This window comes from Pseudorca crassidens, chromosome 16 (genome assembly GCF_039906515.1).
Source record: "Pseudorca crassidens isolate mPseCra1 chromosome 16, mPseCra1.hap1, whole genome shotgun sequence".
In the NCBI taxonomy this organism is placed as follows: domain Eukaryota; kingdom Metazoa; phylum Chordata; class Mammalia; order Artiodactyla; family Delphinidae; genus Pseudorca; species Pseudorca crassidens.
This window is the reverse complement of record NC_090311.1, coordinates 29560461-29588395: the sequence shown is the minus strand read 5'-3', so window position 1 is coordinate 29588395 and position 27935 is coordinate 29560461. Positions and strand designations below refer to the sequence as shown.

Below are 27935 nucleotides of genomic sequence, written 5' to 3'. Positions count from 1 at the left end.
CAGGGCAGTCCTTCAATCAGCTGGTAGAGGGCGCCCGACAGTGTGGAGAGGATGCTTGTTGATCAGACGGACTGTTTGGAGCTGATGCTGTGAGATTACTGGGTACCCCAGACAAGTTTACCCCATCCGGTTATTACATATTACCTATTGTACTAATACACAGAAAGATGCAAACTATCGATATAAAACAAAACCAGTTCATTCAAGAAGCCATAGATGCGAGGTTAACTGGGACCCAATGTTAACTTGTACTGTTTTTTCTAGAATAGTGGCTTGAGCCTTGAGGACTTGCCTGCCTCAAGCAATATCCTGGGAAGCTGACCCAATGGAGACTTAACATCTCAAGGGTGAATTCATCTTCCTGGGTCAGAGTTGGTTTGGGGGTCACATGCTCCTGAGGTCCCTAAAGACCACGTGAGCTGCATTGCGTCCAGCGGCTCCCATGACACCTCCTCCTGGAAGGGAGTCTCCCATGAACCAAAGCCGTGCTCACCCCCCTCCCACCCCTCCGTCCGCCCATGGGACTTGCTGAGGCACCAGCCACAAAGCAGAGCAGGGACGCCTCAAGGGTGATGCTGGGGCTGTGGGTATCAGAACCACCTGGGATGATTCTTAAGACAGATCCTGGACTCCCCTGCATCAGTGCAGGAAGGGCCAGGTGCCTGGTGCAAGCAAGTGGCCCCCTCCCTCTGCCCCCCCAGCCTGAGAGCCAATGGGCCAGATGGCGAGACTCCCAGCACGTGAAACTAGAATGAGGGATTAAGGATTTGAGAGGAAGTCATGGAAGTATGGACCCTGTCTGGGGGGCCGGGGCCCACATAGCTCAGAGGAAGCATCTGTATGAGATGAGCTTCCGTGGGGTCAGTAAGCCTGGGAGGGGAGCAGGGAAGAATTTTAAAATTGAGAAACTGAACTTTGCCAATTCTTACTGGTCTCAAATACGGATGGGAATTTAGAGGCATGGGTCTTACACAACCCACCACGGGAACTTGGAGAGATGCCTCCACTGGGACGTATCCCCAGGTCTCGTGGGGAGGAGGTGAGCTAACCTGAGGGTTGTGGCCGGAAAATTCTCAACATGGGTGATGGCTTGATCTCCCGGGAGTTCCCCCCCTCCCGCTTCCCCCCTTGTTTACCCTGCTCCCGTCTGCCAGCCCTCGATGCCCGCACAGGGTAGTGGGACTGAGGGTCACTCACCAGGATGGGCCCCACTTCCGCAGAGATACAGGCCCCGGAGAGGGCAGCGGTAGCTGGAGTGCAGGGGCACAGGGCGGGCAAAGTACAGCTGGTCCAGGGCCATGGCGCAGTGGAATATATTCTGCAGGAGGCAGGGCCACAGTCGTTAACATAGGAGTGTTACATTCTCCACTCCGCTCCCTTCCCCTGTTCTCCAAGGAAGGTTCGTCTCCTTCCAGGATGTTTTCTCGGGCTCTTGTGATGCAGAATGAGGAGGGGAAGAGAGAGAATAGGCACAAGTCCTAGGGCTGGGGGTGAAGTTTCCTAGAGGCATTTTTCAAGAAGGAAAAAGGGTAGGGAGCATCTTCAGAGGGTAAGGAAACTGAATGGGAAAGAAAAGGGAGATTTTAAGGATGTTGCTGTGGACTCTGAATCCCCCTCACTCTGTTTGAAAAATAGAGGAAGTTGATTTATTTTGACTCTGGTACATGTTTCTTTGGCCAAGACACCCAGCTGAGCTTGTGCCTTGGGGTTCCAAGGTCACAGTAAATGGCAGATGGATACTGGGAGCTGAGTGCGTTTCTGCTCCACTGGCCTGGGTCAGACCAGCCGAGGAGGGAGGAGGTGTGGGGGAGGGGGAAGGGCACACCTGCGGGGCAGGTCTGGACAAAAAGACCAACATCTGCTGGACGTCCCCGTGGGGATGACCTTCACCTGCCCCATCAACGTGTCCCAAACTGAGCTCGTCTTCTTCCCTCGAGTCGAGTCGGCTCCTGTCCCGTCTTCCCTGCCTCTGTGGATGGCATCACCTCCCCCTCCTTGGCCTTCAGGTGGACCCTTTACATCCCCTCCACCCGCCCTCTGCACGCACATGTATCAAGACTTCTCAATCCACCTGCCCAAGCCTTCCGCCTCCACCCTTTCCCTTCCCTTCCCACTGCCTGGCCTCTCTCACTCTCTATCCGGCCCAGCGCTGTCCAGTAAAAATATAACGGGAGTTGCACATGTAATTTTAGATTTTCCAGTAGCCACATTAACACTTAAAAAGAAACTGGTGAAATTAATGTTAATAATATATTTAATTTAACCCAATTAAATGATGTATTAAATTTAAGCCAATAGATCCAAAGTATTATCATTTCAACATGTGGTTGGTATTAAAATTATTGATGAGACATGCTACATTTTTCTGTACTTGGTCTTTGCAATCTGGGGTGCATTTTATACTCGAAGCGCATCTCATTTTGGCCTGGCCACATTTAAGGGCTCAACAGCCACACGAAGCTAGTCACTGCTGTATTTGACCTGCCTCCTGACCCATCCCCCTGCCTCCAGGCTCAGTGAGTTTTTGATAAGAGAAGTGTGAGCACATGCTGCCTGGGGGAGGGAAGGTCCCTCTGAAGAAAGGCAGATGGGAGGGGCTGACGCGGACATCCAGGCAGAAGGGCCGCAGTCCTGGTGACCTGCTCAGCAGACGCTGCCTCTCCTCACTCCTCCTTCACTGCCTAAATCTGACGGTGTCTCTGTCCCCTCTCTGCTGTGGTCTCTGCCTCTGTCCTCTCTTCCTGCTGAAGGCTGGGTGTGGAGGGACAAGATAAAGCCGCGTGGGCCTGCCAGGGAGTCGGGGTACAGGGAGAGTGTGACGAGAGACCCCAGTCCTGTACTCACCCCCCCAGGAAGCCCAAAGACTCTCTCCAAGTCAGGGGGTGTGAGGATGTCTCTGCCCACCACGGAGCCCTTGAAGCCGGGGGCGTAGGCCTCAATGCAATCACACACTAGGTGTCGAACACAGGGAAAAGAGGTGGTGTTAGGAGAAAGAGGCATTACGATTGTACAGCTCGGCATATTTACTAAATTCATTAAACTCTACACCTAAAATGGATATTTTTTCATATGCAAATTATACCTCAATAAGCAAAAAACCAAAAACAGTCCACAGGCAAATAAACAATTCATTACAGAGACCTATGGGTGTCAGGCTAGTAGAGCCTCCCACTCTTTCCCACCTTTTTACTCCAACCCTAAACACTTGTCTCCCCTTGAACATGCAAAAATTTCTTCACCTCATTGCTCTGCTCAAGTTATTTCTTTTGCTTGGAATGCACTTTGTTGCCTGGTCGACTCCTATTCATCCTTTAAAACCCAGCTCAAATGTCCCTTCCTTTGGAAAGCTCTCCTGTCTCTCTGGCTCACAGCTTCCTCCTTTGGTTCCCCCAGTCCGTTGTACTGTAAGACTGGTTTGTTAGTCTCCCCCGCAGGACCGTGAGCAACCTGAGGGCAGGAACGATGTCTTTTTGGCTTTCTTCGCTCAGGGCCTGACCCCAGCAGTTACTCACTCTGTTGATTTAGGTTTCCCTGGGTACTCCTCTCTCCCTGGCACAGAACTTGCAGGTGTTAATCCTGAATGGGGCAGTCAGGAGGAGAGGAGGCCACACGGGATGCTCGGCCAGCTGTCACTGTGAAGCCAGGGCGGTCTAGCCCTCCTTACCTCTGTCTGCGTGAGCGTTTCTCTCCTGCTCGTCCCAGGCCTTGCCTGCAGCCAGTGTGTAGGGCGTGTACTGAGTGAAGAGGGAGATGACATGGCAGCCAGGGGGAGCCAGCGTGGGGTCCAGCGAGGAAGGGATGCAGAGCTCAATCATAGGTCTGCGTGCGACACGGGGAGGAGAGAGGGAAGGGGCTGGGGAGCCACTCTGAGATGACGGGACAAAATGCAGGCCTGAGATGGGAGGATGCTGGGGCCAGGCCGATGAGCTCTGCAAGGTCATGGTGGTGTTTGCCTGCACGGGCTCGGTGACCACCAGGACAGTCCAGACCACCAACGGGGAGCTCCCTCATCTCCAGGCCCCTGTCCCCGGCCAGACCGGCAGGCTCGGGGCTCTGGTCCCTCCCAGGCCAGGGTGGTGAATGAGCGCGGTCCCTGCCGTCCCACCACACCTCCTGTGCTCTAACCAGGGGCTCAAGTGTCTCCAGGGTCCCCACCTGTGGGAAGGCAGGCCATCCATGGCGTCTTCAAAAGCCTGATGGAGAAGGAGGGTGTCCTCACAGTTCAGGTGGATTGAGCATTGGTGATGGGGCAGCGGCTGGCCCCTGGGAGCATTGGGGGCCGCCAGGAAGTCAGGCAGCCTGTCGACAGCCACTGAGGGACCAAAGAGGAGGGTCAGGGCCCAAAGGCCTGTGTCCTCAGCCCCCCAGGGTCCTCTATCTCTACCCACCACCTGCTCACCCACATGGTGGACTGGAAAGAAAAAGTATGAAAAAGTGTTTTACCTTCAAACTGGGGGCAGGCTGTGGGGCAGGGGATAGAGATGATGATGAAGGTCAGTCTTTCCCAGACATGGAGATTTCTCACTCAGATAACCTCAAAAGAAACAGCTCTACAATCTGGTGTGCCTCTTACCATTGATCTTGGTAACAGGCGACTGGGTGTCCAGCTGGGAGATTCTCTCCACGAACTCCTCAGGAAGCCACTCCTGAAAGAAGAAGGTTCTACCCTGGGGGTGGCCAAGGCCCCAAGGGGGCTGCTTTACTCCTTTGCTCAGACTGGTCCCTCAACCTGTACTGCTGGAGACCCTCTCCCTCCCTCAGAGCTCGGCCAAACCACTTCCTCTGTGAAGCCCTCCTGGACCCCTCCAGCTCTGCGCTAACCACTTCTTCCTTTGCAGTCTGCCAGCGTCCTGGCTGTAAATGGCCCACACCAGCTCCTGCTACGGATATGGCCCGTGGGCTGCGTGCAGCGCTGCGTGCAGCGTCTTTCACCTCTGGTCTGTAAGCTCTTGGAAGTCTTGATGATCTCAAAATTGTCTCAAGATGCTTTTGAACTGATGTTTGCTGAATTTGATTAGTGGAATCACTCAGAAAAAGTGGTGCCTTGTCCCCAAGAATAATCCCCCAATCGCTGGGAGCTCCATGCTCATACACACATTATCATATCTTTGGGGGACAGGGAAGGTGTGATCAATTGCAAAAACTGCCCCAAGTCCCCAACCCTCCTTGTATGCACACCCCTTTTTATTGCCCTCCCACTGTGACTGAGCTTGGCCATGAGACAAAGCTAATGTTAGCAAATAGGATGCAAACAGAAGCACTTGCGTGACTGAGTTTGCTCAGTTTTGCCTTTTGCCAGATCTGGACTACGTGCCTGGGGATGAGAGACACATGGAGCAGAGCTGAGTCATCCTGGACATTCTGACAGAGGCCTCTCGATTAGCCACAGCCATCAGCAGGGCCCACTAGTGACCCGCAGCTGCTGGAGGAGTGCATGAGTGAGCCCAGATCACTTGAACTCAGCCAAGATCAACTGATTTCTACCGCTCTGTGTGCTAAATCCGTATTTCTTGATATGCCCAGAAGCTGTGTGGTTGTTACGCAGCATTCATGTGGCAACAGATCACTGACACAAACAGTGGAATTAGAGCTGGTTAGAGGGGAGAAATCAGGACAGCGGGAAAGCTGTAGAAGTAACCCTGGGTCGAAAGTCAGACCTGAGTTCTAGCTCTGGCTCTGCCAATTGCTAACTGCCTGGCCTCGGTCACCTCACGTCCCCGGACCTTTCCCCTCACCTGTGAGGCTTCTTTGCTGTTTGCTCCCTGCCCGTTAGGTAAGGAGAGAAGACAGATTTCCCCACATTCGGAGAGACTTGGCACTCACATCTCCCACCCTGATGCAGCCCTGGTCCCCTTGACCCCTCCACATTCCAACCCCAGGCAGACATCTCACCTCCACCCCCAGCCTCACCTGTGGCGTCAGCTTCAGGAAGGTGATCTGCGGTGACGCGCTGGACAGCACCACTTTGCTCCTTACCTCCGAGCCGTCTTGCAGCACGACTCCTTGAACGCGCCCTCCACTGCTCACCTGCACCTTAGCCACTGTCTAAAGCCATGGGAAAGAGCCCGGGCAGGGAAATGCAGGTGAGTCTTGGGGGATTTCCGCTGTCCATGCTGCCCCTAGGCACTCGCAGCCTCATCAGCCCTGGCCCCGAGTCTCTGCAGCTCCTGGTGAGGCGTTAGCCCACCCCTCCAATGCAAAGGCTCAGCCCAAATGTGGGCTAGTGGCTGTGAATTCAAATGGGGTAGGCAGAAGAACTGGGACCTGGTTCACAGCAGTACAGGCTGCAGAGCCCGAGCTCCTCGATCCTGAGCCAGGCCTTGTCCATCAGTAAAATGAGGGACCCTCCAAATCCGATACTTTGTTCTATTCTAAGATCCTTGCCAAAAATTGGGGTGGGGTAGAGGGGCTGTTCACCTTTTCAGTGAAGATACTTGCTCCGTGTGCGGTGGCTGAGCTCGCGATGGCGTCGGAGAGGGCACCCATGCCACCCTGGACGTAGCCCCAGGCCCCCCGCATCCCCTCCAGACCCCCCATCATGTGATGGAGTAACACATACCTGAGGACAGAGAATCAGAATCAGTGGCTGGAGGTGGGGTTTAATCTCCTCAGAGTTCTAGGTGCAGAGTCCTTCCCGTCCTGTATCTTCAGCCCCTCCCTGCCCCTATCCAGCCCTGTCCGACTATCCTTTAAATGAGCCCGAGACTCTTGCAAGGGCCCTTCGCTTCCCATTCTGCATCCTCTCCCCCTGTGAACATCTGCGGGCAGAGCTTTGGTTCCAACAATGTGGCAGCGATGCCCAAACCTGCCTCTCCAGCTCCCTCCTGCGTGCCAGCCTGTATGCCCAGCTACCCACAGATATCTCCACTGGCATGGCTTTGGGCAGGCATCTTAAACCCATCCCCTTGTCCCCACTCCCCAGCCTGATTCTCCATCCCAGTGAATGGCACCTTCAATTTCCAACAGAAAACTGGGTGTCAGTCTTGCCTCCTACTAGGCCGTGACTCACCACCTACATCGTCGAGTGCCCCCCAAAGAACTTTCCAAGGCCCCACTCCCTGCTGCTTCCTCCCTGGTCCAGGCCATTCTCTTCTCTTTCTTAAGTTGCTGCAGTAACGTCCTCCTAATTGGATCCACTTCTCCCACTCGTTCTTCCCTGTAGACCTTTCTCCACGTAGAACCTGGAGCCCAGTCTCAAAACTCAGCTATGCTCCTGTCACTCAGCTCTTTTCAAGCCTTCACTGGCTTGTCGGTGCTCTGAGGACGATGGCCAGTCTCCAAAACCGGCCTTCAGGGCTCCTGCCTGCTCGTCAGCCTCGTCCCTCCCTACACTCCCCCCACCCCCCGCACTCCTGTTAAGCCAACTCTCAGTGCCTTGAATAGATCACATGATCCACGTGCAGCTCCTACGTTTGCACGTGCTGTTCCAGAGTCTAGAAGCCCCTTCCTCCCTCTTCTTTTATTTGGCTAATTCCTCCTGTCCTTAGAGTCCCAGATGAAACATCTCTGTCTCATGGGGGGCTTCTCTGAGCCTGGACCACGTTGCCCCACCATCACAGTGCCCACAGCTCTCCATTCCACTCCTTGCTCTGTGTCTACCTCCCCCACTAGGATTTCAACCCCATTCACTACCGTGTCCCCGGACCTGGTCCCCAGGCAAGTGCTCCATCGATATTTATTGAAAGAATTAATGAAAAAACAAATGACTTAAAGGCCCATTTCACAAACTGGGCAGCAGCTAAGCCTCCTGAACACCCACAGAGAAAAGGACCAGAGGCCCCAGCTGGCAAATCCAAATCGGCTGGTTGATCTTGGCCAAGATGTTGCAACTGCTGCCAGCTCCCACTTCTCCATGGCCCTGGGGATTCGGGGCCGGCTCAGTGTGTGCTGGAAAAGCACTACCAAGCGCTCTTATCCCTCGAGAGAGAGCTTCCTGCTGCATCTTCTGGTGCACTGGAAATGGCCCAAGACTTGGCAGCATCCTCTATCCCAACACACACACACACACACACAACACACAACGCACACAAACAACACACACACAACACAAACAACACACACACACACAACACACACACACACACACAAAACACACACACACAATACACACACACACAACACACAATGCACACAAACAACACACACAACACACACAAAAAACACAACACGCACACAAAACACACACACAACGCACACAACACACACACAACACACACAAACAACACACACACACAAACACACACACACAACACACACACACAAAACACACACACAAAACACACAACGCACACAAACAACACACACACACACAAAACACACAACACACACACACACACGCACCCCTCCATTCCTGCTCCTACAGGGGCTCATTAAATCATACCACAGCTACACACTTCACTGTGTCTGACTGCCCCCTCTCGGATGAGGCTGTCAGCACACCTCCCGCTCACAAGGGGAAAGGCAGCTTCCCATCCATGTGAAGGTATCTGTGTGTGTGCGAGTCCTGGAAGCTAGGGAAAGGATCTGCGGGAGAGAGACAGGCAACGGGGATTTGTGGGAAGGGAAGAGATGATAGATAGGTAGATAGGTAGATAGATAGGTAGGTAGACAGGTAGATAGGTAGGTAGACAGGTAGATAGATAGATAGATGATAGGGAAGAAGATGCTCATGTTGAGATATCACAGGAAGCAGGACAGAGGTGTTTCTACTGAAGCAGTAGGGAGTAGTGGCTAAGAAGGAAGACCCAGGGTGGGGTTGGGGGCAGGTCAGACAATTTGGGCTAGAAATCAGCTCTGCCACTTACTAGCTGTGTGACTTTGGGAGGGATACTTCCCTTCTCTGAACCACGGCTCTCAGGTGTTGCTTTGAGGCTTAAATGAATCCTGTGTGAAGTGCTTCCTCCTGCCTGGCTCACTGGGTGAGCTCAGGGAACGGGAGTTAACGCTCTCGAGGGGGGATCGGCTCCACTGCTGCTGCCCCACCTCACCTGCCACACTCACCCACTCCCCGGAATGTAGGGACTTGTCATGGCTCCAATCACAGAATCCGTTGCTAGAGTAGCTTTTAGAGGCTCAGACTCAAACCACTGATCCAGCACCTGGGACGGCAAGACAGCCAGGAGAAGGGCTTACCTCGGGAGCAGAGGCCCCCTCACTGCAAGGTCCAGCCTGAGGCTGGGGAGCCCCTCACCTTGACAGCTGGAGCTGTGAGGACCTGGTAATACTGGGGCAGCTGGGCTCCCAGGATGCGACCTAAAGGAGGAGATCCATAAAATGTGAACTGAGACAGGCAAGAAGGGAACACTCTGATCCGTAATGTCTCTGCACCTGTTTCTTTACCTGTAAAATGGGAGCACAAAATATTCTGCACCCCTAAGAGCTATTGAGAGGATTAAACGAGGTATGTAGAGCATTTCTAAAGCATTTCCATAGGCACTTAATACATTTTACCTGTTAGAATTATTTTGGGGCAATTTTTAATTTGTATCTTATTCCCCCACTTTGAGTTCTGTAAGGCCGTGCCCTGGGAGGCAGCAGCATGGCTAATCCATTCCTCTGATACTGATTCAAACTATCTCCGAGAGTAACTGGGCACTAGGACCTTGAAGGCAGAGGTCATGAACCCTAGGCATTGCAGTCCCAGTGCCCAGCTTGGTGCCTGGCACATAGCAGATGCTCAATAAATATTTACTACATGAATGTTTATTGTATGACTCTCCTTGGACTGGTAATCTGGGAGGCGATGTCTACTTCTGGCATCTGTGGTAGATTCTACTGGCTCTGACCCGTCACCCCTCCCCGTGTCCACACACTTTGCCATGTAGCTCTGCACTGCTTCCCTCCCTAGCTGAGTTGACCGCCCCGCCCCTTGATTCTGGACTCAAATGATTTGCTTGGCCAGTGGAATGTTTACTGATGGGATGCAGTCAGAGGCTTGGAACTGGCCTGCACATTGGGGCTTGCCCTCTGTGCTTCTGTCATTGACATAAGAAGGCCACTCCTGGACTAACCTGTGGCTTCCAATAAGAAGGCCACTCCTGGACTAACCTGGAGCAGAGCTGCCCCAGCCACAGCCACATGCGTGAGACCAGACCAGATCAGCTCGGCCCAGCTGGGATCAGCTGAACCATGTAGACACTTGAGAAATAGATGTTTATTTTTATATGCCACTGGAATTTTGTAGTCTGTTATGCAGCAATTTTGTGACCACAGCTAACTGTTGCAGTATTTTTCTAGAATATAGAAGCTAAACTGATTTTTGTCCCCTAGAGGAGTGGTAGGAAATAATAGTAGGCTTGGTGAAACTTCCATTCTCATACCCACAGCAGACATCACTAATTCATCACAGATTTTTTTCTTGCTGAGCCCAATAATCTAGCATCCTTCTTGTATGGGGGCATCTTTTCAAACTCTCTTGGGCCCCATCTCTTATTCCAGCCATGCCTATGGTGACGAGCTCCGTGCAGGCTCTGGTCAGCTTCACACAGTGCAACCTGACAGCATCCCACCTCAGACCTGAAGATGTGCCTCTTCATTTCTTCCCTGGGGCTTCTCTGGCACCACGACAGGACACCTACGGGAACCCACTTGGTACCCATGGATGCACAACCCAGAAGTTAATGCCTCATGTGGGAGTTAATACCCCAGGGGGCAACCTCTGACCACTGGAGGACAGAACCCAATGAGTAAATGTGTCCCCTTTCTCCTCCTGGGCGTGTCCTCATGTGCATTTCCTAAGGCTTCTCAGAGGGAAGGACCTCCCCAGCCACAGTGGTGGCCAGCTCAGTAATGCACCCTGCTATCGACTCTCCCTCTTTCCCGTTTCTCCTCCTTTCCTTGGGATCCCCCTTCAAAATGAACTACTTGCACGTTAGCCTTTGGCTCGGGCTCTATTTTGAGCACGCCATCCTAAACCTTTGCCACTTCAAGTGCTCCAGGTGGCCCCTATTAATCGATGGCAGCTGGCAGGCTGCCTTGGAGGTTCAGGCTTATGTCCAATTGTGGAGAAGATGGGCTCAATCACATGAAGGTGCTCATCAGGCCCAGATGCCTGCCCTTGGACTTACCCGCCTGCAACAGGGGCTTGAGGGTGGAGAGCCACTTGAGCCTCTGCAGCAGGGAGCCCCGCTGGAAGGCCTCCACGTCCACCGGGGCTGCATCCAGCAGAGGGTCAATGGCTAACGCCAAGCGATTCATGAAGGCCTCATATTTGGGAAAGGCCTGGAACAGAGCTCTGAGTCAAGGCCCCATTGCCTAGAACCCCACAAAGACGCTGTCCCCATGCTTGGCCCTCCAGCTGCCCCATGTGGCCTGCTGCCCCCCAGCTGAGGCTCAATTCCTCAGGCCTCACGCCCAGTGTGGCTCAGCCTGGCTGTGCTGAGTTACCCCCAGTTCTAGGTCTGTGTGCTGATGTCAACACTAGGTGAGGTCAGAGAGAGCCTGGGTAGTAGGAGGGTCACCATGTAGTGGCAGGGACAAGGGGGTTGATGTAGGCCAAGACCAGTCATCAGCCACGGAATCCTCAAGTATCCTAGGAAGTGGTCTCTGTGATAAACCAAAAACCACTGAAAAGTTTCTCCTCTCTGTCCTGTCTTTCTATATCTTACTGATAAAAGTAAGATCTCTCTGCCTGTATTCCAGCATGCTGACTGCTCCTTCCTGGGCTGCAAATCTCCCGCATCCTCTTGTCATCAGCTGGGACAGAAGCTTGCATCCCTTCACCCCACAACCTCCCGCAACAGAATCCACTTCGACAGCCTGGTTATGACCCCCACACCCCCTTCCCTGGATGGGCGACAGGAGCAAGGATGGGCACCCGTGGTACCCGAGGCCCTATCTTAATTCTCAGCCGAGAGCTTTTAATTTTTGGTTCATCTAGACTCATGGATATACCCATGGAACTTTAACGACTCTTACATAAAGAAAAGCTCTGTGTTGAAGTACACTGGAGAATCTTGATTAAAATGAAGGGAAACGGCTTTCTCTGCAGCAGGTCTTTAATGTGACAATGTGCAAAGACAAAACCAGAATTCAGCTCCTTACTTTCCACAGTGGGATGTGGCCTCTGCCTCCCGCTCCTGTGGTCACCAGCTCACAGGGCCCCGGCCACACACGGCCAAGGCCACTGCTCTCTAGGCCCAGGGAACTGGCCTTGTCCTGAATCCTCTCTAGTGCATCTGAGACGAGCAGGGCTTGGAGCAGAGGGTGTAGGCAGCGGACCCCAACTCACTGCGCAAAAGAATCACTTGGAAAGCACTTTTTTTTGGTTGACTTGATCATCAGCCAGTGTTTGGAAACCACTGGCTGAAGAGAGATGCTGTGTCTGTGGTTTTCTTGGTTTTACCCAATACTAGATTAACACAACAAAAAGCAACACGCACGGATTGGTTAACCCAGGTTCTTCTTATAAAAATGTTTCCACCAAGATATGAGCTAATGCTGTGCCTTCAGCTTGTATCTAGGCTTGGTACAAAAAACGGCCATTCAAAGAATCTTTTTATGTCTGTAAAACCAATCACACCGGGCCCGTTACATTCAACGACTCATCTAGACAAAGCTACCCAGCCAATTCCTCACGGTGCAATCCTAGGAAAAGAAATGTGCCTTCTCCGTCAGATGTGTGTGCTCCCCTTTACCAGACCTGCTCGCCATCATGGACACATTCTTGCCTCGGGCTGCCAGGGGATGATGCCAAAAATGAATATTTATTACGATGCTCTTGTCCTAAATTCCTGATCCAGTGTGTTCTATCCTTAACTGTCTCTGATCTCCCCTTCTTCTTTCTGGCCTTCATGTGCTTTAATATTGATGACCACCTGGAATTCTGTCTGAAAGCAGGAGAGCTAGAAAGCACTTAGAGCATAAGGACATATCAGTGGACTCCCTTTTGAAATTCAGGCAGAGGCCACCTGAACAGCGGCCTCATGCTGAACACACACAGGTTTGAGGGTCTCCAGTGTTCACTGGTCTTAACCAACTGTCCTCCACCCCTTCTCTTTGCAGTGCCCAAGATCAAAGGCTGGCACAGACTGGAGCCTTCCTAGGGCAGATGAAGTGGCCACACCCTTGTGGCCTTTGACAACCTGCTGTAGGACAAGTCCAACCAAGCCCATTTTTTTCCAAGAGCAGCCACCAGGCTGAGATGGAGGAGATCAGTCTCTGGTCACCTTCCCTACCTGGGCATCCTTCCGTGAGAATTGGGCGATCTGCTTCTGGTTTTCTGCCATGTCTGTGCCCAGCAGAAGGGACCTGGGCACCTTGCCGGCTGTGCCCTCTTCCAGCATAGGTGTGAATGAGCGGGGGTTTCGAAGATGAAGCCTCAGCCCGTGTTTCTGCAGAACACAGACAGCACAGGTAACATTTGAGGGGATCTGCCCATGACCCTTCTCTGATTGTGTTTGTGTGACCGCTTAGGTACCTGCATGCAGGTTCCCAAGGCCTGTGGTCCTGGTTCCTAATTTTGATACAGGTGTATAAAAAGCCCTCTTGCCCAGGCACCCTATGGCAGACCATGCCATACCACGCCACGCCACCCAGTGCCAGGGACTGTACTAGGGCTTACGATGGTTACGTCACAACAGCTCTGTAAGTATATCATCCTCATTGTACAAATGCCACAGCAGAGGCTCAGAGAAGTGAAATAACTTGTCCAAGGTCACATGGGGAGGTGGATCCTGGTTTCGAAACCACACCCCTGTGACTCCAAAGCCCTGGCTCTCAGTGTTAGTCTTTAAATGCCCCCCTCTCAGAAATAATAACTAAAACTGAGAAAGACACAATAAAGCCACAGTCATGTGAAAATCCATATTTACAAGGTGGATAAATCCTTCACATCAGAAACAACTTATTTACTTTGCAGGCTCATTTACTCCAGGGTCACTTTAAATGGAAGTTCCCTTGATGCATTGAGAATATGATTTGATTTACAAATATTTGACTAGCACACAGAACTTTCCAAGAGTACACTTACTTCTTCAAAGAAGGTGGAGATAAAACAAAAAGGGCCTGTGCTGCCTCCACCAATAAGACTTCCTGCTCCCTCTGGAGACTTCTTTCTTCTTAAACCACTTTATTGAAGTATAATCGACGTACAAAGAGCTGTACGTATTTAATGTGCAACTTGACGAACTTGGCGTTTAGGGACTTCTTCCCCCAGATACTTGGTCTGCTCCCTCACCTCTTTGAGGTCTTTGCTCAAATGTCACCTGAGTAGCAATCTCCCCACCCCCATCCCCTGCCCCCGAAATGAGATCTGTGAGCAGAAGTTTTAGGAAAACATGAGGAAACCAAAAGAGATTTTTCCAATAATTACAGCAGAAGTTTCCCCAAACCACGGGTGTTCCAGATGGCAGGGTCTCCACGGTTGAGGGTTCTGTGGAGGTGAGTCTGAGCGTTGGTAGGGGCAGGCTGGGAGACCCGCAGGATCCTTTCTAACACTAAGATGGGGAATGCCTTTGATTCCAAACTGGAGGAACTTCCAGCTTGGTTCCTCCTGATACAGTGAACTCTTTTCCACCCAGGTGGCATCCCTAGTTCCTCTGTGTCTCTCACCCTTGGCATCACATCCATCACCAAGTCTCACAGCTCAGCCTCCAGACCTGGTCCACATGTCCCCGCCCTGACTCAGCCTGAGCCGCCACCCTGCGACCATGGCTGCTTCCACCGCAATCCACACCATCCAGCAGGTGGTATGACCTTTCATAAGGTCATAAATCCCATCACTCCACTTGTCGATTTAACACCTCTGCTGCCCCCGGAGCTCAGGATAAAGCGCAGGCCCTTGCGTACAGCACGCGAGGCCTGTCTCCTCTGGCCCCTGGCCCTCTCTCACACCACCTGCTGCCTCTCGGCCGGGCACTGTCTGCTCCGGCCACATGACCTTCCCTCCCCTTGGGCCTGTCCACCTTCACTTCCCTCTGACTGCAACGCTTTCTGCTCAGATGTTCACAGGGCTGGTGACTTCTTGGCATTTGAATGCTAGCTCAAACGTCACCCCTTCAGGGAGGTTTTCCTGGTCACCAGTCCAGGCTGGGCCTCCAGTTCCTCACTGTCACATTACTTTATTTTCCTTTCTTTAGGTGGCACTTACCTCTCCCTGAGGTCCTCTCACTAAGAGCAGAAGCCTTGCCCCCTTCCCTCGCCGCTGTCTCCCCACATGCCTCTCCCAGGGCCTGGCACAGGGCAAGTGCTCAGAAGCATTTGCTGAATGAATGAATCAATAACCTCCCCTCACCAAAAAAGGGACCCAAGAGGATCCCAAGGGTTGTTTCAAGTCTCGATAATTGAACAGGATTAATGTATTTATCTGATTCCAGGACTTTCTCTCATAAAGGGAGCCGTTGTTATTCTTGATGGTTTTGATGATGTGGTGTCAGAATAAGAAGGGGCTGTTAAACCACCGTTATATTATCCCCATTAGATTTGCTCAGATCACGCAGTTTCCCTCTTGTAAAAAACAAAATACTTCTGATTTACCCATGGGATTTCTCAGCATGTACAGCCGTCCTGGCTGGAAATTGCTGGGAAGGGACAAGCCGTGCATTAGGGAGCAGAGAAATGGGAGAGTTAAGGGGTGTGGTTCTCAGAGTTGTGCTCTGGGGTCCTCCTACTTCAGAATCATTGGCTCCTGGGCCCACCACAGTCCCACAGGATCACCCTTCGTTCCTCTGAGCAAGAACCACTTTCCCACCAGTTACCCAGATTGTTCTCAGGGACCTGAGAGTTTGAGAGCCCTGCCTTAGAGAGATTTCCGAGGAAAGCAGGAGCAAAGGGATGGGGTTGGGAGCCAGAAGGTGAGTGCAGGTGGGAGGGAGGACAAGGGGGTGCCACTTGAATGAGGTCAAGGCTGGTCCAGGGAGAGCTGGGGAAGGCAGCTGCTGGCTGATACAGGATGAAAGACACCACCACCCTCTGCCACATACACCCAGGGCAAAAGCTCTGCCCTCCTTGTCTGGATCCCACGACTCACTGTGGGGCCACTGTAAAAGCAAGGTTACTATCCAGGTGGATAGAACTGCGAGATGATCTCATCGACAGCTGGGGAAACTGAGACTTGGAAAACAGGCCCAGTGAGGCCTCAAGCAGGTTGGCGGAGTCATCCTCTGGCTCAAGTAGAGCTCAGTCTAATCGGGCACAGGCCCACAGTGGGAAGGTCTGATAGGAAGTAGCAGGCCACAGGTCCTTCTGGAGCCTCAGTTTTCTCAACTGACGAATGGGCATAATATTGGGTTGGCCAAAAAGTCCGCTCGGATTTTTCTGTAACATGGAAAAATCGAATGAACTTTTTGGCCAACCCAGTAATACTAGCTGACAGTTGTCGAGCACTGACCATGCCCCAGGCACTGTACTAATGATTAGCAAACACCAACCACTACAATAGCCTTATGAGGCAAGTACTATTACATCTCCATCTTACAGATGAGGAAGATGAGGCACCACCAGCCCAAGTCATACAGCTGGTAACAGCAGAGCAGGGATTCAAAACTGACCAGTTAGGTTCCAAAGTCTGCAATCTCAGTCCCGTGCTCTACCGAGGCCGGAGCTGCTGGAAGAGCTTATGTCTGTGACCTGGCCCACTGTCATCGGCAAAGTGCCTGGAGGTGCACGAGGCTGAGCTGGGTGGCTATCAAGGTGCCCATGGCGGCGGCACCTCACAGAACGAGGAGGAGTCAGTTAGACCTGGCTCAAGTTCTTGGTCACTTCCTAGTGTGCGAACTTAACCCCCCTGAATCTCGGTTCCCTCATCATAAAATGGGGACACTACCTGCTCTCGTCTCACAGACGAGGACAAATTGACAGAGCATGAAAGCTCGTAGCCCACGATGTGACACTGGTAAAATAAATGCTCTTTATTATTGTTTTGGAAACAGAATATTCCTAGAAAGAGGAGCAGTTGCCCTCCTATAGGTATCTTCTGAGTTGTCAACGTCCTGTTAAAATAAGGTACCGCGCACTCCAGATGGGATTAGTTCTGTGCATCACGCAGCAGGACTGCTTCCCACCTTGATCTGAGCACCATTCTCCTATTAATGCAGCCCAAGATCAGAGATCAAAGGATATACTCAATTCACTTGGGAGCTGCTAGTTAAAGGAACCCTATGAGAATACCATTTTCAAATGAGTAACTTTTTTTAAAAAATAAAGAGAACGGACTTCCCTGGTGGCGCGGTGGTTAAGAATCTGCCTGCCAATGCAGGCGACATGGGTTTGAGCCCTGGTCCGGGAAGATCCCACATGCCGCAGGGCAACTAAGCCCATGTGCCACAACTATTGAGCCTGTGCTCTAGAGCCCGCGAGCCACAACTACTGAAGCCTGCGTGCCTAGAGCCCGTGCTCCGCAACAAGAGAAGCCACTGCAATGAGAAGCCTGCGCACCGCAACCAAGAGTAGCCCCCGCTCGCCTCAACCAGAGAAAGCCCGCTCGCAGCAATGAAAACCCAATGCAGCCAAAAAAATAAATTAAGAGAAATCCCAGGAAATTATTTTAAAAAGAAAAAATAAATAAAGAGAATAATTATGTGAAAATTTCTGTTCTGTGATCCTCAGCTTTCATAAGTTAGATTTTTAAAAGGAGGGTCTACCCCCACCCCTCCCCTCACACTTGCCACTCTGCATAATTGGTGTGTCAGAAAATTGCCTTCACCTAGAGTCTGGTTTGGACTGAAGTCCACAGACCCATTCCCAGGCCTTGGCAGGGTTTCATCCAGTCCTGGCTGGTGACAGGTGTGTGCTCTCTCTCTGTGTCTCTCTTAGGGGTACAAAGAATACTTTATTTAATGGGTGTCAGCGGATTAATGTCTTATTAATTTAAGATTTAGGGCAAAGCTGGTGCTGAAGTGCCTTCAGCGTCGTATACAGACGGCGCAGGGGACCTCTCTCCAAGGGGTGGGCGACAGAGGCGCCAAGCAGGTAAGCTAAGTGGGCTCCTGGAATGCATGACCAAGTTTGTCAAAGAGGCAGTGAGGGGGTGAAGGAATCTGAAGGGGCGGGGGACAAGACTGTGGACCAAGGTGAGGCTACGAGGAGTCGACAGAGGCAGACTGTGAGTTCTCAGGATGCCCTCAAAATGGCCCAGGAGCCCAGAGAGGTGAAAGTCCCCGAGTCCGACTTCCTGCTCAAGCTGCCGAGGACGGTGACAGGCTCTCATGTGTAATGAGGGCAGAAATCAGCTCAGGTCCTAAGGCAGCTTTGCAAACTCAGATGCCCAAGGGTCCTAGCAGGTTTCCTATGGGGGCTGGACAGACCCCAGGAAGTGATGTGACAAAGCAGAGCTGGGACCGAATCCACGTAAAGGGCCAGCCGGTACAGCACGGAGGAACGTGGGCCTGATGTTGACAAAGCCTGTTCTTCGAGAGGTTTGATTGTGTATGAAATTTCCTGATCTTTAAGACACTGGGTGGGCCAGACAAAGCCCATTTGTGGGCAGGCACTACAGAGACCATGGGAGATAGACACACCCTCGGAGGGAAGAATAGCAACTGCCCACTTCCCCAGCCCCCAAGCCATGGAGCAGGTGGACACACACACACACACACACACACACACACACACACGCTCTACCTTCAGCTCCAGGTCGGTGTAAATCTGCGGTCGGAGCAGGCTGAGGAGGTAGGATGCTCGGGAGAACTTAAACCCTGAAAATGAATCGGATGAAGACAGTAACCAGGGGTCACCAGTGGTCACCCCCCATGCCCCTCACCCACCTCTTTGGCTCACCTGGGATTATTTCCTCTGTGACAGCTGCACCCCCGATCACGTGGCGTCTCTCGAAGACTGCCGTGTTCACCCCCAGTCTCTGCAGGTATGCCGCCTGAGGCGGGGCACACAGGGCCCTCCCTTTACCCCTGGGGGCTGACCCGCACCCTCAGGGTCCTCACCACAGGGCTGGCTCAAGCTGTCCCTGCCTCTGAGATGCCCTTCCCCCTGCCACCCGTGAATGTTCACCCCCCCCGAGATGTTCTCTAAGACCTGACATGATTGGTCCTGCCCCTCCACTTCCCAGCCCGAGGTGACCTTCCCTCCTGCAGGGTCCAGTGCCTCTGTGAACTCTTCATCTCCTGGGGAGGTGGGGTGGCAAGCCTCGCTCTCCTCACTGGCCTGAGGCAGGCAGCACGGTGAGCTTGCCTTGTGAGTGCTGAGCCCGACTGCCCAGGTTCCACTCCTCTTTCTCTTTTCTGCTGGGGCGGCCTCAGTACCTAATCCATCCAGCCTCAGTTTCCTCATGTGCAAAAATGGGGCTGATGATAATAACACCCACTTTGACCGCTTCACGGGGTCACTGTGAGAATTCTCTGAGCTGGTCCCTAGAAGGGGCTTACACAGGGTCCCTGGCACATGGGACGTGTTCAATCAGTGAAGCCATGATTATAGCACAGCCTTATTTTGGGGAACAAATGATGCGGGGGGGGGGATTAACTTTTCTCTAGCACTTAGTGGAAAATCAATAAATATTTGTTGAACCGAACTAGTCCTGAGTCTACAGACCTAAAATGCTGGTCCTCACACCACTGCAGCTACCACCCGCAAGGTGACAGCAGGGATGGTGTAGCTCTGAAGGCAGACTTTTTGAAAAGTTCGCTTGGCTACTACAATGTGCCAGACACCGTGCGAGCATCATCTCGTATAATCCACCCTAGAGGTAGGCACCGTGATTCTCCCCATTTCACGGAGAAGGAAACCGAGGCTCAGTGAGGCTAATAGCTCAGGATCACAGAACAGATGAGTAGAGGTGTCAGGAACTGAACCCAGGCGGTCTGGACCCAGAATCTACACTCCTGACACATCCTAACGAGAAAGGAGAAAAGAGCAGCCCAACATGACATTCAGAAGGTGGCCTGGCCCTCAGAGGTAAGCCCTGTTTCTCCCACTAGACATGAACAATCTCATAATGATGACCGCAGACAGGGATAATCTTGACCACGACAAAATGGGACAGAGCAAGCCCACTTCACAATTGTGTCTAAGCACAAACGAGACAGGGTCTACTGGGCCACCACAATACCATCTCTCTCGGCCAAGACGAGTGATGCTACGTGTGCACAGTGACCGCTCTCCTCACGCTAGTCTCCCCTCTCCGCGCACACGGTTACTGAGATGCCCGCTCACAGGGCTGCCCCCACTCTGACAGTATCCAATCTAGAGCCGACCCCTACTTCCTTAGGCTCTCCCCAAATCAGTCAACCGAAGTGCGTGTCCTAGAGTTAAGTTCCTCCTATACCTCTTATCCTGGGACGCCCCATGCTGTCCCCATGCTCACCATTTGTGTAAGGCTTTATGAGCTGGGTCCTTGGGGCACATCATCTATTCCCTTCACCTCAATTCGGTGAGGGTGGGCATTTTAATTCTCATTTTACCATGGCTCAGAGAGATAAACTGACTCGCCTTAACCTTTGCAAATGGAAAGTGGCAGAGCTGGGGACAAACCCACGTTGGTATTAATACAAAATCAATGTTTTAAATTACTGATCGGTTGAGTTAAATAATGTCCCCTGTGAAATGTTCAAGTAAAACCGCTGTGTCAGGAAAAGTCTTAAGATTGAACACAGGTCTCCTGGCTCTCCATGTTGCTGAGCCCCCTGCATTGATATTCTAGAGCATGTTAGGCTTGTGGCCTGAAGCCCAGTAGCACACACTGTGGTCTCCTAGGGGTACATGGACTCTGGTCTGAGAAGCACAGCCTTAGGGTAACCCTGGCCTGCCTCAGCTTGGGACCCAGAAGCCACCTGTGCTGGGGCAGGACCCCGCTTCCTCTGCTAGGTCGGCTTCCTCGCTGTCTCCAGGGCGCACTTTGGACTGTGTATAGCTGCTGTGTTCCCCGGGTTGGTACCTGGCCTAAACCTAGCTGGGGAACATGGGGTCTGTACACAAGGACAGCCCACTATCTGGAGTCAAAGGCCCCCCAGCCCCAGTTACCTGACCCTGCAAGCTCCAACCTGCCTCCCAGGCTATGCCCATTACACACTTTCCCAGCTATTTATCACCTTGCTTTTGAAAGGTCATGGGGGAAACCTATGAGCATTAAGGAGAGGAGAACAAGGGAGCCCCTGATATCCTCCTTAGCAACTGCAGATGTCCATTCGAGCCAGCCGCTGGTCAGCACCAGGGCGCGAGGACTAGCCGGCCTTTCCTTCTCCCCCTCGGCATTCATCCTCTGGCTTCCTTACACTCCTGCTGAGGGCCACACACCCAGGGACCAATGAAGAGGGGCAGAGTGGGAGGGACTCACAGCCACCAGCCCGTTGTGTCCTGCAACGAGAAGGAGGAGGGGGGAGGAAAGCGACAGTCGTCAGTGGGCAGACAGACACATTCCTTGAGGAGTGTGGCCACCCACCCCTGTCCCCATGCCCATGAAGATCCTGGAGAGGTAGCAGAACTTGGGGGACCCCCTCACCTGTACCTCGATGTTGGAACAGCATCTAGCTCAATGCTGTAAGACACCAGTCTTTGGGGAGTCAGAAAACCCCGGTTCTTGCCCTGAACTGAAAAAAGTCCTGTCACCCTGGCTTGGCCAGTGGCTCATGCTGGAGTGGGGACAAGGAGAAATCCACAGTCATTAGTTGAAAATTATCCCACGAAGCCTCGCATTGCTGGGCTTCTGGCACTTGGGGACGAGTGGGTGACTGTCAGAGGGAGTGTGACAGTTGACTTAGCAGGGAAGAGAGGGAGGCGAGGCTGTACGATGATGCCAGACGTCCCTGCCTGGCATGGAATCACCAGCCGTCCGGGTGAGCGCTGGTCCTGTGGACAGTTGCTGCCAGGCATGGCTTGTTGTGCCCAAGCGTGGCTCACAACAGTGCCCCAGAAGGGGCGTCTTTGTCAATTCCCAGTGTTCCCCAAATAAAACAGGAACAGCTCAAAATGAATGAAACACACACGGCTCTGACGTGCGCTAGAGTAGCTCAGCGTGCTTCGGGGGTGCCAGCTGACGGGGCAGATTGGTCTACTATAGAGTTTCTTTCCAAAAATTTTAGGCAGGCTGCCCCTGGGATAGGAGCCCTGAAAGTTGGCTTGGGATCCGACGTTCCACACCAAGCCCAAGTGCAAGTGCCTCCAAGCTAGCAAGCTAGCACACCAAGCTAGCAAGTGCCGCTCCAGCCCTGAGAAGCTCCAGGATCACGTGAGAACTCGAGTAAACACCGATTCCCCAACCCCTCCCCAGAATCTACTCAGCAGGTTGGGGCCGTGGACCAGGATGTACTTCACAGAAGCTCCCTGGTCATTCTGATGCAGGTGGTCTCAGACCCACAGGCCGAGCACATGGGGCCCTGGGGTTGGGGCCTCCCCTTTCCTTAGTCTCAGAATAAAATGCAGCAGCTGGAGAAGTCCTCGATGGGTGGAGAACAGGCCCTGGTTGCTTTCAGGGAGGGGGGCCAGGCCTCCCCTGGGACACACGGCACATGCTTCTCTTTGGTGGTGGGAAGTCACTCTGAGTCTTCAAAGATGCCAGAAGGTAACTGTGTTCTCTGAGCGCCAACCTGAACCCAGCGTTGACTCTAATAAAAGGCTCGGCCATTAAACTGACAAACATCCACAAACAGGAGGCAGCAATGACCCCACATGATGGATTTCTCACGGCTGAGTTGGTTTTGTTTTACATTTTCCACATAGAGACCTGCCAGAATTTTCTAGGTCACTGAGCCAATTTATCATCCATTAAAGGAATCTCTGAAACGGAGTTTTTTAAACTCTTTGGCCGTGATCTGAGGAAGAAACGCATTTTACTCTGTGACCTGACACCCCCCCACACACATAAATGTATTTCACAGAAATGAAAGTTTCAGGAACTAATATTAAATCCTCATGTGATAAGCATGTGATGATCTACTTGATTATATTTCATTTAAAAATGCTGATTGATATAGTACTATTTTTAATATGTTTTTGATAATTTTCTTAAGAAAGTTTCAAAAATATGATGGAAGGGAATCATGAATGGATGGATTGCAAGCTGAAATTTGGAAAGCCCTGCTCTCAAATACATATGACAAATTAAAGGCAGACTGTCCTGGGCTCATCCTGGCTTCTGCTGTCTTCCTCACGCGTAAAAACAGAGGGCCTGCCGGACCTGCAGTGTTGAAGGGAGGATAACCGGTAATGCACGTAAAGCACCTGTCCCTTAGCAGACAATAAAAGGTAGCTGCCTTTTAATCAGTGCTGATTATAAATCTTGGAAAACTAATAAAAGCTTCCAGGCAGCAAGGTCCAGTTCAGTCAACACATGTAAGCCCACAAATGCACAAACAGACCTCAAAGGGCAAAGGTCGAGGATCCAACAGCCCAAGCTCCTCTGTCCTCCCCCACTCCCCTACCCCCAGTCCTGGCTGAGCCTTCCTGCAGCTTCTGGTGACCTCTCCTTTCCCCTTGAAGGAGTCTTAAGCTGTGGGCTCGGGCTCAGCTCATCTCCAGGCCAGACTGCAGGGTTCCTTATGCAGCAGGCACGGGGGAGCTCTGGAGAGAAGCTGCCCTGAATGTGGGTTCTTGAATGTGTGGGCTGCAGATGCCCCCATGAGATCCATTCCAAGTGCTGGTTAGATGTGCTGACTTCCTCAGAATCCTAATCACCAGGTAGGGGCCCAGGAACTGCATTTTAACTAGTTCCTTGGGTCATTCTTAGGCAAAGTTAGTCAAATGACTAAATCAGGGTCCTCTTTTAAGGTGACTCCCAGTGTGGCTTCAGGGAGCAGAGATAATCTTTATCTTAGAAGATGCCACTGTGTTCCTCACTCAGGCTGGAAATGCCTTCAAACCAGCAATTAGAGAAGCAACGTCAAAGAAAAACTCAGGCCTGAGACTCACACACTTGTGGCAATTCACCCAGGTGTCTATCTGGGGACCTACGATCAACCTCTCTGCCAAGAGGCAGCAGGGCTGGGCTGTCACCAAGGGCAAGAAAGGTGGGAGGCACTTCCACTTCCTGAGCCCAGTCAGTGGGGGCTGGGGCAGGAGTCCCCCAGCCCCGGAAGTCGGTGAGATAGTTGTCAAACGCAGCCCCTGGTAAAAAATTAAATTACATCAACTTACAATGAAATAATTATATTAAAAACCAAGGTAATAAATATTCAAAGCTTGTCACTTCCTGTTTTACTTTGCTTTAACGGTTGGCTCTGCTTTCACGGTTATTTACCTCTAGAGACCCACAGAGGGGCCACGCTACATGATGATCCTTGGCTGCATCTCTCTCCCAAATCCACCTTTGGTGACATCACATTGGTAACTTTGAAAAAGGCCACAGTAGGAGTATTCACACTATGGAAATCTGCAAACATTACACACCAGGGCTTGAGTTATTGTTTTTGGTTGTTAGACTTAAGAAAGTGATGGAGAACCTGCTAATAAAGTAGATTAAACTTGTGTCTGTAGCTGTTACACTGTGAAATGTGCAAAAAATTGAGGAACTGTTCTTCCAGTGTTCGAAAAACATTATCTGATTGAGCAAAGTCATTCCCGTCGTTGAGGAAGGCGTGAAGTTCAGACATAAATCTTTGTTTCACTTTCTTTCTGCTGTTTAAATAAAAATATCAAACTACATTCTTTTCAGAACTATTTTCATTTGTCAAATTGCAACCACAGGTTGGTTACTGAGTTTGGCAGAAGTCACAGGTACTTGGTAAGAACAGATTGGCTACCTGGAATTTACAGTATTGTATATATATATATATATATATTTTTTTTTTTTTTTTTCGGTACGCGGGCCTCTCACTGCTGTGGCCTCTCCCGTTGCGGAGCACAGGCTCCGGACGCGCAGGCTCAGCGGCCATGGCTCACGGGCCCAGCCGCTCCGCGGCATGTGGGATCTTCCCGGACCGGGGCACGAACCCGTGTCCCCTGCATCGGCAGGCAGACTCTCAACCACTGCACCACCAGAGAAGCCCAGTATTGTATTTTTTATCTGCAAAACTGTGTGCTACACTTCTTTTACTTCCGTATTTATAATAAACTTACGTATGGATATACATGCGCACATTTTCCCTGGAGAGGTGACTAGTAAACATTGGCCAGCACACGACTGCTCTTTGTAGGGGTACAAATGAAGAAATGCCCAAACAGGGACACAGCTTTAAAGCTGTGTGATGAGCATGTCCTTCCAGGCCTGTCTTGGTCGCTCTGTATAAACCCAGTTGGAAATAATGTCAGAAGCTGAAATTGGGGCTCTGTGTGAGTGTGAGTGGAAGGCCCGGAGGAAAGGCAGCCTGGTCCTGGCCCGCAGCCTCACACACTCGCAGTGGAATCAGGTGCCCTGCAGCCTGGGGCTCAGCAAAGCATAGCAGGGTCACTGCAGCAGGTCTCCCACGTGCCCAGGCAGGCAAGGCAACAGGGGCTGTCACCCTCTGTGCGTAGGCAGGAGAATCTCTGGGACTCATTTCTATTTTTTCCTAACTCCCCTTTATGGAGCAACTGCAGTGTCCTTGGGGGTGGGGTGTCTCAGTGGTCAGGGGGTGGTGACCAGAACTCAGGGCACTTGGGGTGGCTGGATTTCACACTTCTTGTCCCAGGGCTCTTTCCTTCCAAACCTTACGTACCATATGCTTTCCAAGAGTATGGTGGCAACTAGCTAATTTCACAGGAGATACGTGGAAACCCCTGAATTCACCTAGTCCTCCCTGGTCATTCTAGATGGGAAGACTCAAGCCCAGAGAGGGCAAGAATCTGCCCCAGGCCACACAGTGAGTCAACAGCAAAGCCAACCCCAGAACCCCGGCATCTGCTTGCAGACAGGTGGGCTTTCCACACCAGCACCTGCTCTCATCCCAACTCCTGGCCAGCTCATGCCAGAGTAGAGGGACGCGAGGGCCTTCTGAGCAGGGCTGCCCTTCAGCCCCTCAGCTCTGGCCCAGCCCACTTTACCTGCTCCTATTACCACTGCATCGTACTCCGGCTTCAGACGTCCCCTGGCGTCGGAGTGAGCTCGTCTTAAAGCGGGGTGGGGAGAGGCAGCCACGGCCCTGCGGAGCCCTCGGCCACATGCAGCCATTTCTGCCCGGGCTAGGCCAAGAATTTGCTTGCAAGCAGCTTTTTGTGCCTCTCCAGGCAGGGGGAGGAGCAGGGAGAAAGCAGGAAGAGAGGAGGAGCTGCAGCCCAGCTGCCGTACTTGGCCCTGGGCCACGACTAAACAGGGGAGGCTGAGCTGCCCACAGCCCAGCCTGACCCCGTCCACACCCGGCCGAGTCGCGGGAGGTCGCCTGTTAGCCAGGCAGAAGTCCTGCACCTCCAGGCCCCCAGAGAGTAACCACCGTGCTGCTAATTCTCTAGGGCTCCTGTGTGCCAGGCCCTGTGCTGACCACGGTCGTGCAGCCCCTCGTGTAAGCCCCAGAGGAGGGGCACTGAGGCTCGGAGAATGTGCGTGTGTGTGTGAGTGTGCTAATGAGTGTTCCAAAGGTCCGTCTCCTCCCCTGTGCTGTCCTGCTTCTGGTTAAGGAATTAAAGGTCCCGGATGAGTTGGGGGTGGGAATCCAAGTAAAGAGAGGGACTTGGGTCAGACTCTGCTCCAGCTTCCCGTCCCTCCGGCTTGTAGGGGGGTAACTGCTCTATGCCCACAGCAGGCTCAGGGACCCACTGCCTGAAGGCCTCTGGGGCAGGCCCTCCGCACTGCCGACACCAGGGCCTCAGCAACACTGCGGCGGGGGGGTGGGGGTGGGGGTGGCATCTGCCCCTAGGGCCCCCAGAGAGCCACACGTCCTTGCTTAAATGCCATCCAAATGCTTAAACGCCATCCACTTCTCAGGCTGCCGCACAGCTGGAAAGGTCTGGGGGCCAGTTCAGTCCTCGTGATTTTGGGGGTTCGCCTTTTTCTTTTGAAGGCCTGAACATTTCTCTTCTGTGTTTTGGAACGTTTCCCATTTTCCAAGAATCCTCAAGGATTAAAGACCGCATCGTAAATATCTTTGGCTTAGTGCTTACTATCCTCTGGCCTGTCCTGAATTAGGAGCCTCTTTCGCTCCCTGCCCATTGGTTAGGACATTCCCTGTATAGGAAAAAGCACCCTAGGGGCTGGGAGTTTCTGTACTGCTCTGACATCTAGAAACCCGTTATTAGAAGTGCATCTCAAAATTAGAAGAGTATGTGGAAAGTCGCTTCTGGGTAAGAGGGACTTCTGGGGACACTTCTACCCTCGAATCAGACACCCCTCCACACGCCACGTAAAGTTTACACCGCGTGTGTCTCTGCTAAAATCCGAGTCAGCATCTTCCCTCCAGTGTTATTTATAATATTGAAAAACTAGGGGGACTGGTTAAACTAGACGTGTCACAGCATGCAGCTGCTGAAAGTGAAGGGAAAATACTAGGTGACAGGAGTGAGGATCCTAAACAGCAGTGGGCTTCTACACTTAGTCTTCCCCTTCTGCTCCTCTGTACTTTCCCGATCATGTCATAATTCCTGTCCATAAAGTCACGATATTAAGGAGAAAGGCAGTCCCAGTCACCTCGGGACTCTGTCCCTCACTGCCACCTTCTGCGGACTTCAGCCCGCGGTGTTGGTCTAGCTCCTTCAGTATCTCTGTCTCAGTAAGCTGTTCACTTAACAGGAAAGATCAGTGTGCTCTTATGAATTTTAGCTCAAGACTGAAGGCACGGAAGGCCTGGCCGCTGTCTGGTGTCACACGCAAACCCACCGCCTCGCTGCGCTGTGTACTTCTGCCTCCTCACTTCCCTCTGTCCCAGCTGTGGCCTCTCGGCCCCAGAGCAGTGGATGCTCCCAAGTCCCAGGGCTCTGACGGCCTCTTGTCCTTGTGTCCGTTTGGGGGGGACTTTCAGGTTAGAGGAAGGGCTGTACCCCTGGGGCAGTGCTCTCAACCCAGGGCACGCCAGGACCCCTAGAGAAGCTTTGGAAAACCTTAAAGCCTGGGATCCATTGGACCGAGTGACACGAATCTCTGCGGCGAGGCTGGGGCAAGAGGCAAGAACCAAGAAGGGCACAAAGAGGCCACCGAGAAGGGCCAG

At 52.3% G+C, this 27935-nt stretch overlaps 2 protein-coding genes across 2 annotated transcripts in view; both read right to left on the bottom strand.

The window, feature by feature from the left end:
• Positions 1-183: 183 nt before the first annotated feature.
• Positions 184-27811, bottom strand: PYROXD2 (pyridine nucleotide-disulphide oxidoreductase domain 2). The gene is made up of 16 exons (XM_067709759.1): positions 25843-27811; positions 21224-21243; positions 18715-18808; positions 18559-18632; positions 13176-13331; positions 11067-11220; positions 9191-9252; positions 9001-9098; positions 6418-6559; positions 5911-6045; positions 4574-4646; positions 4156-4312; positions 3665-3819; positions 2845-2951; positions 1198-1318; positions 184-455 (listed from the first exon to the last, which is right to left on the bottom strand). Exons 1-16 carry the CDS (start codon positions 25967-25969, stop codon positions 385-387), a joined length of 1746 nt encoding a protein of 581 aa, XP_067565860.1. The 5' UTR covers positions 25970-27811; the 3' UTR covers positions 184-384.
• HPS1 (HPS1 biogenesis of lysosomal organelles complex 3 subunit 1) overlaps positions 18802-27935 on the bottom strand; it is a 32567-nt gene continuing 23433 nt past the window's right edge. Inside the window, exon 20 of the mRNA XM_067709753.1 lies at positions 18802-21243. Within this exon, the coding sequence (XP_067565854.1) occupies positions 21111-21243 (133 nt within the window). The 3' untranslated portion in view covers positions 18802-21110. The remainder of the gene's footprint in view (positions 21244-27935) is intronic.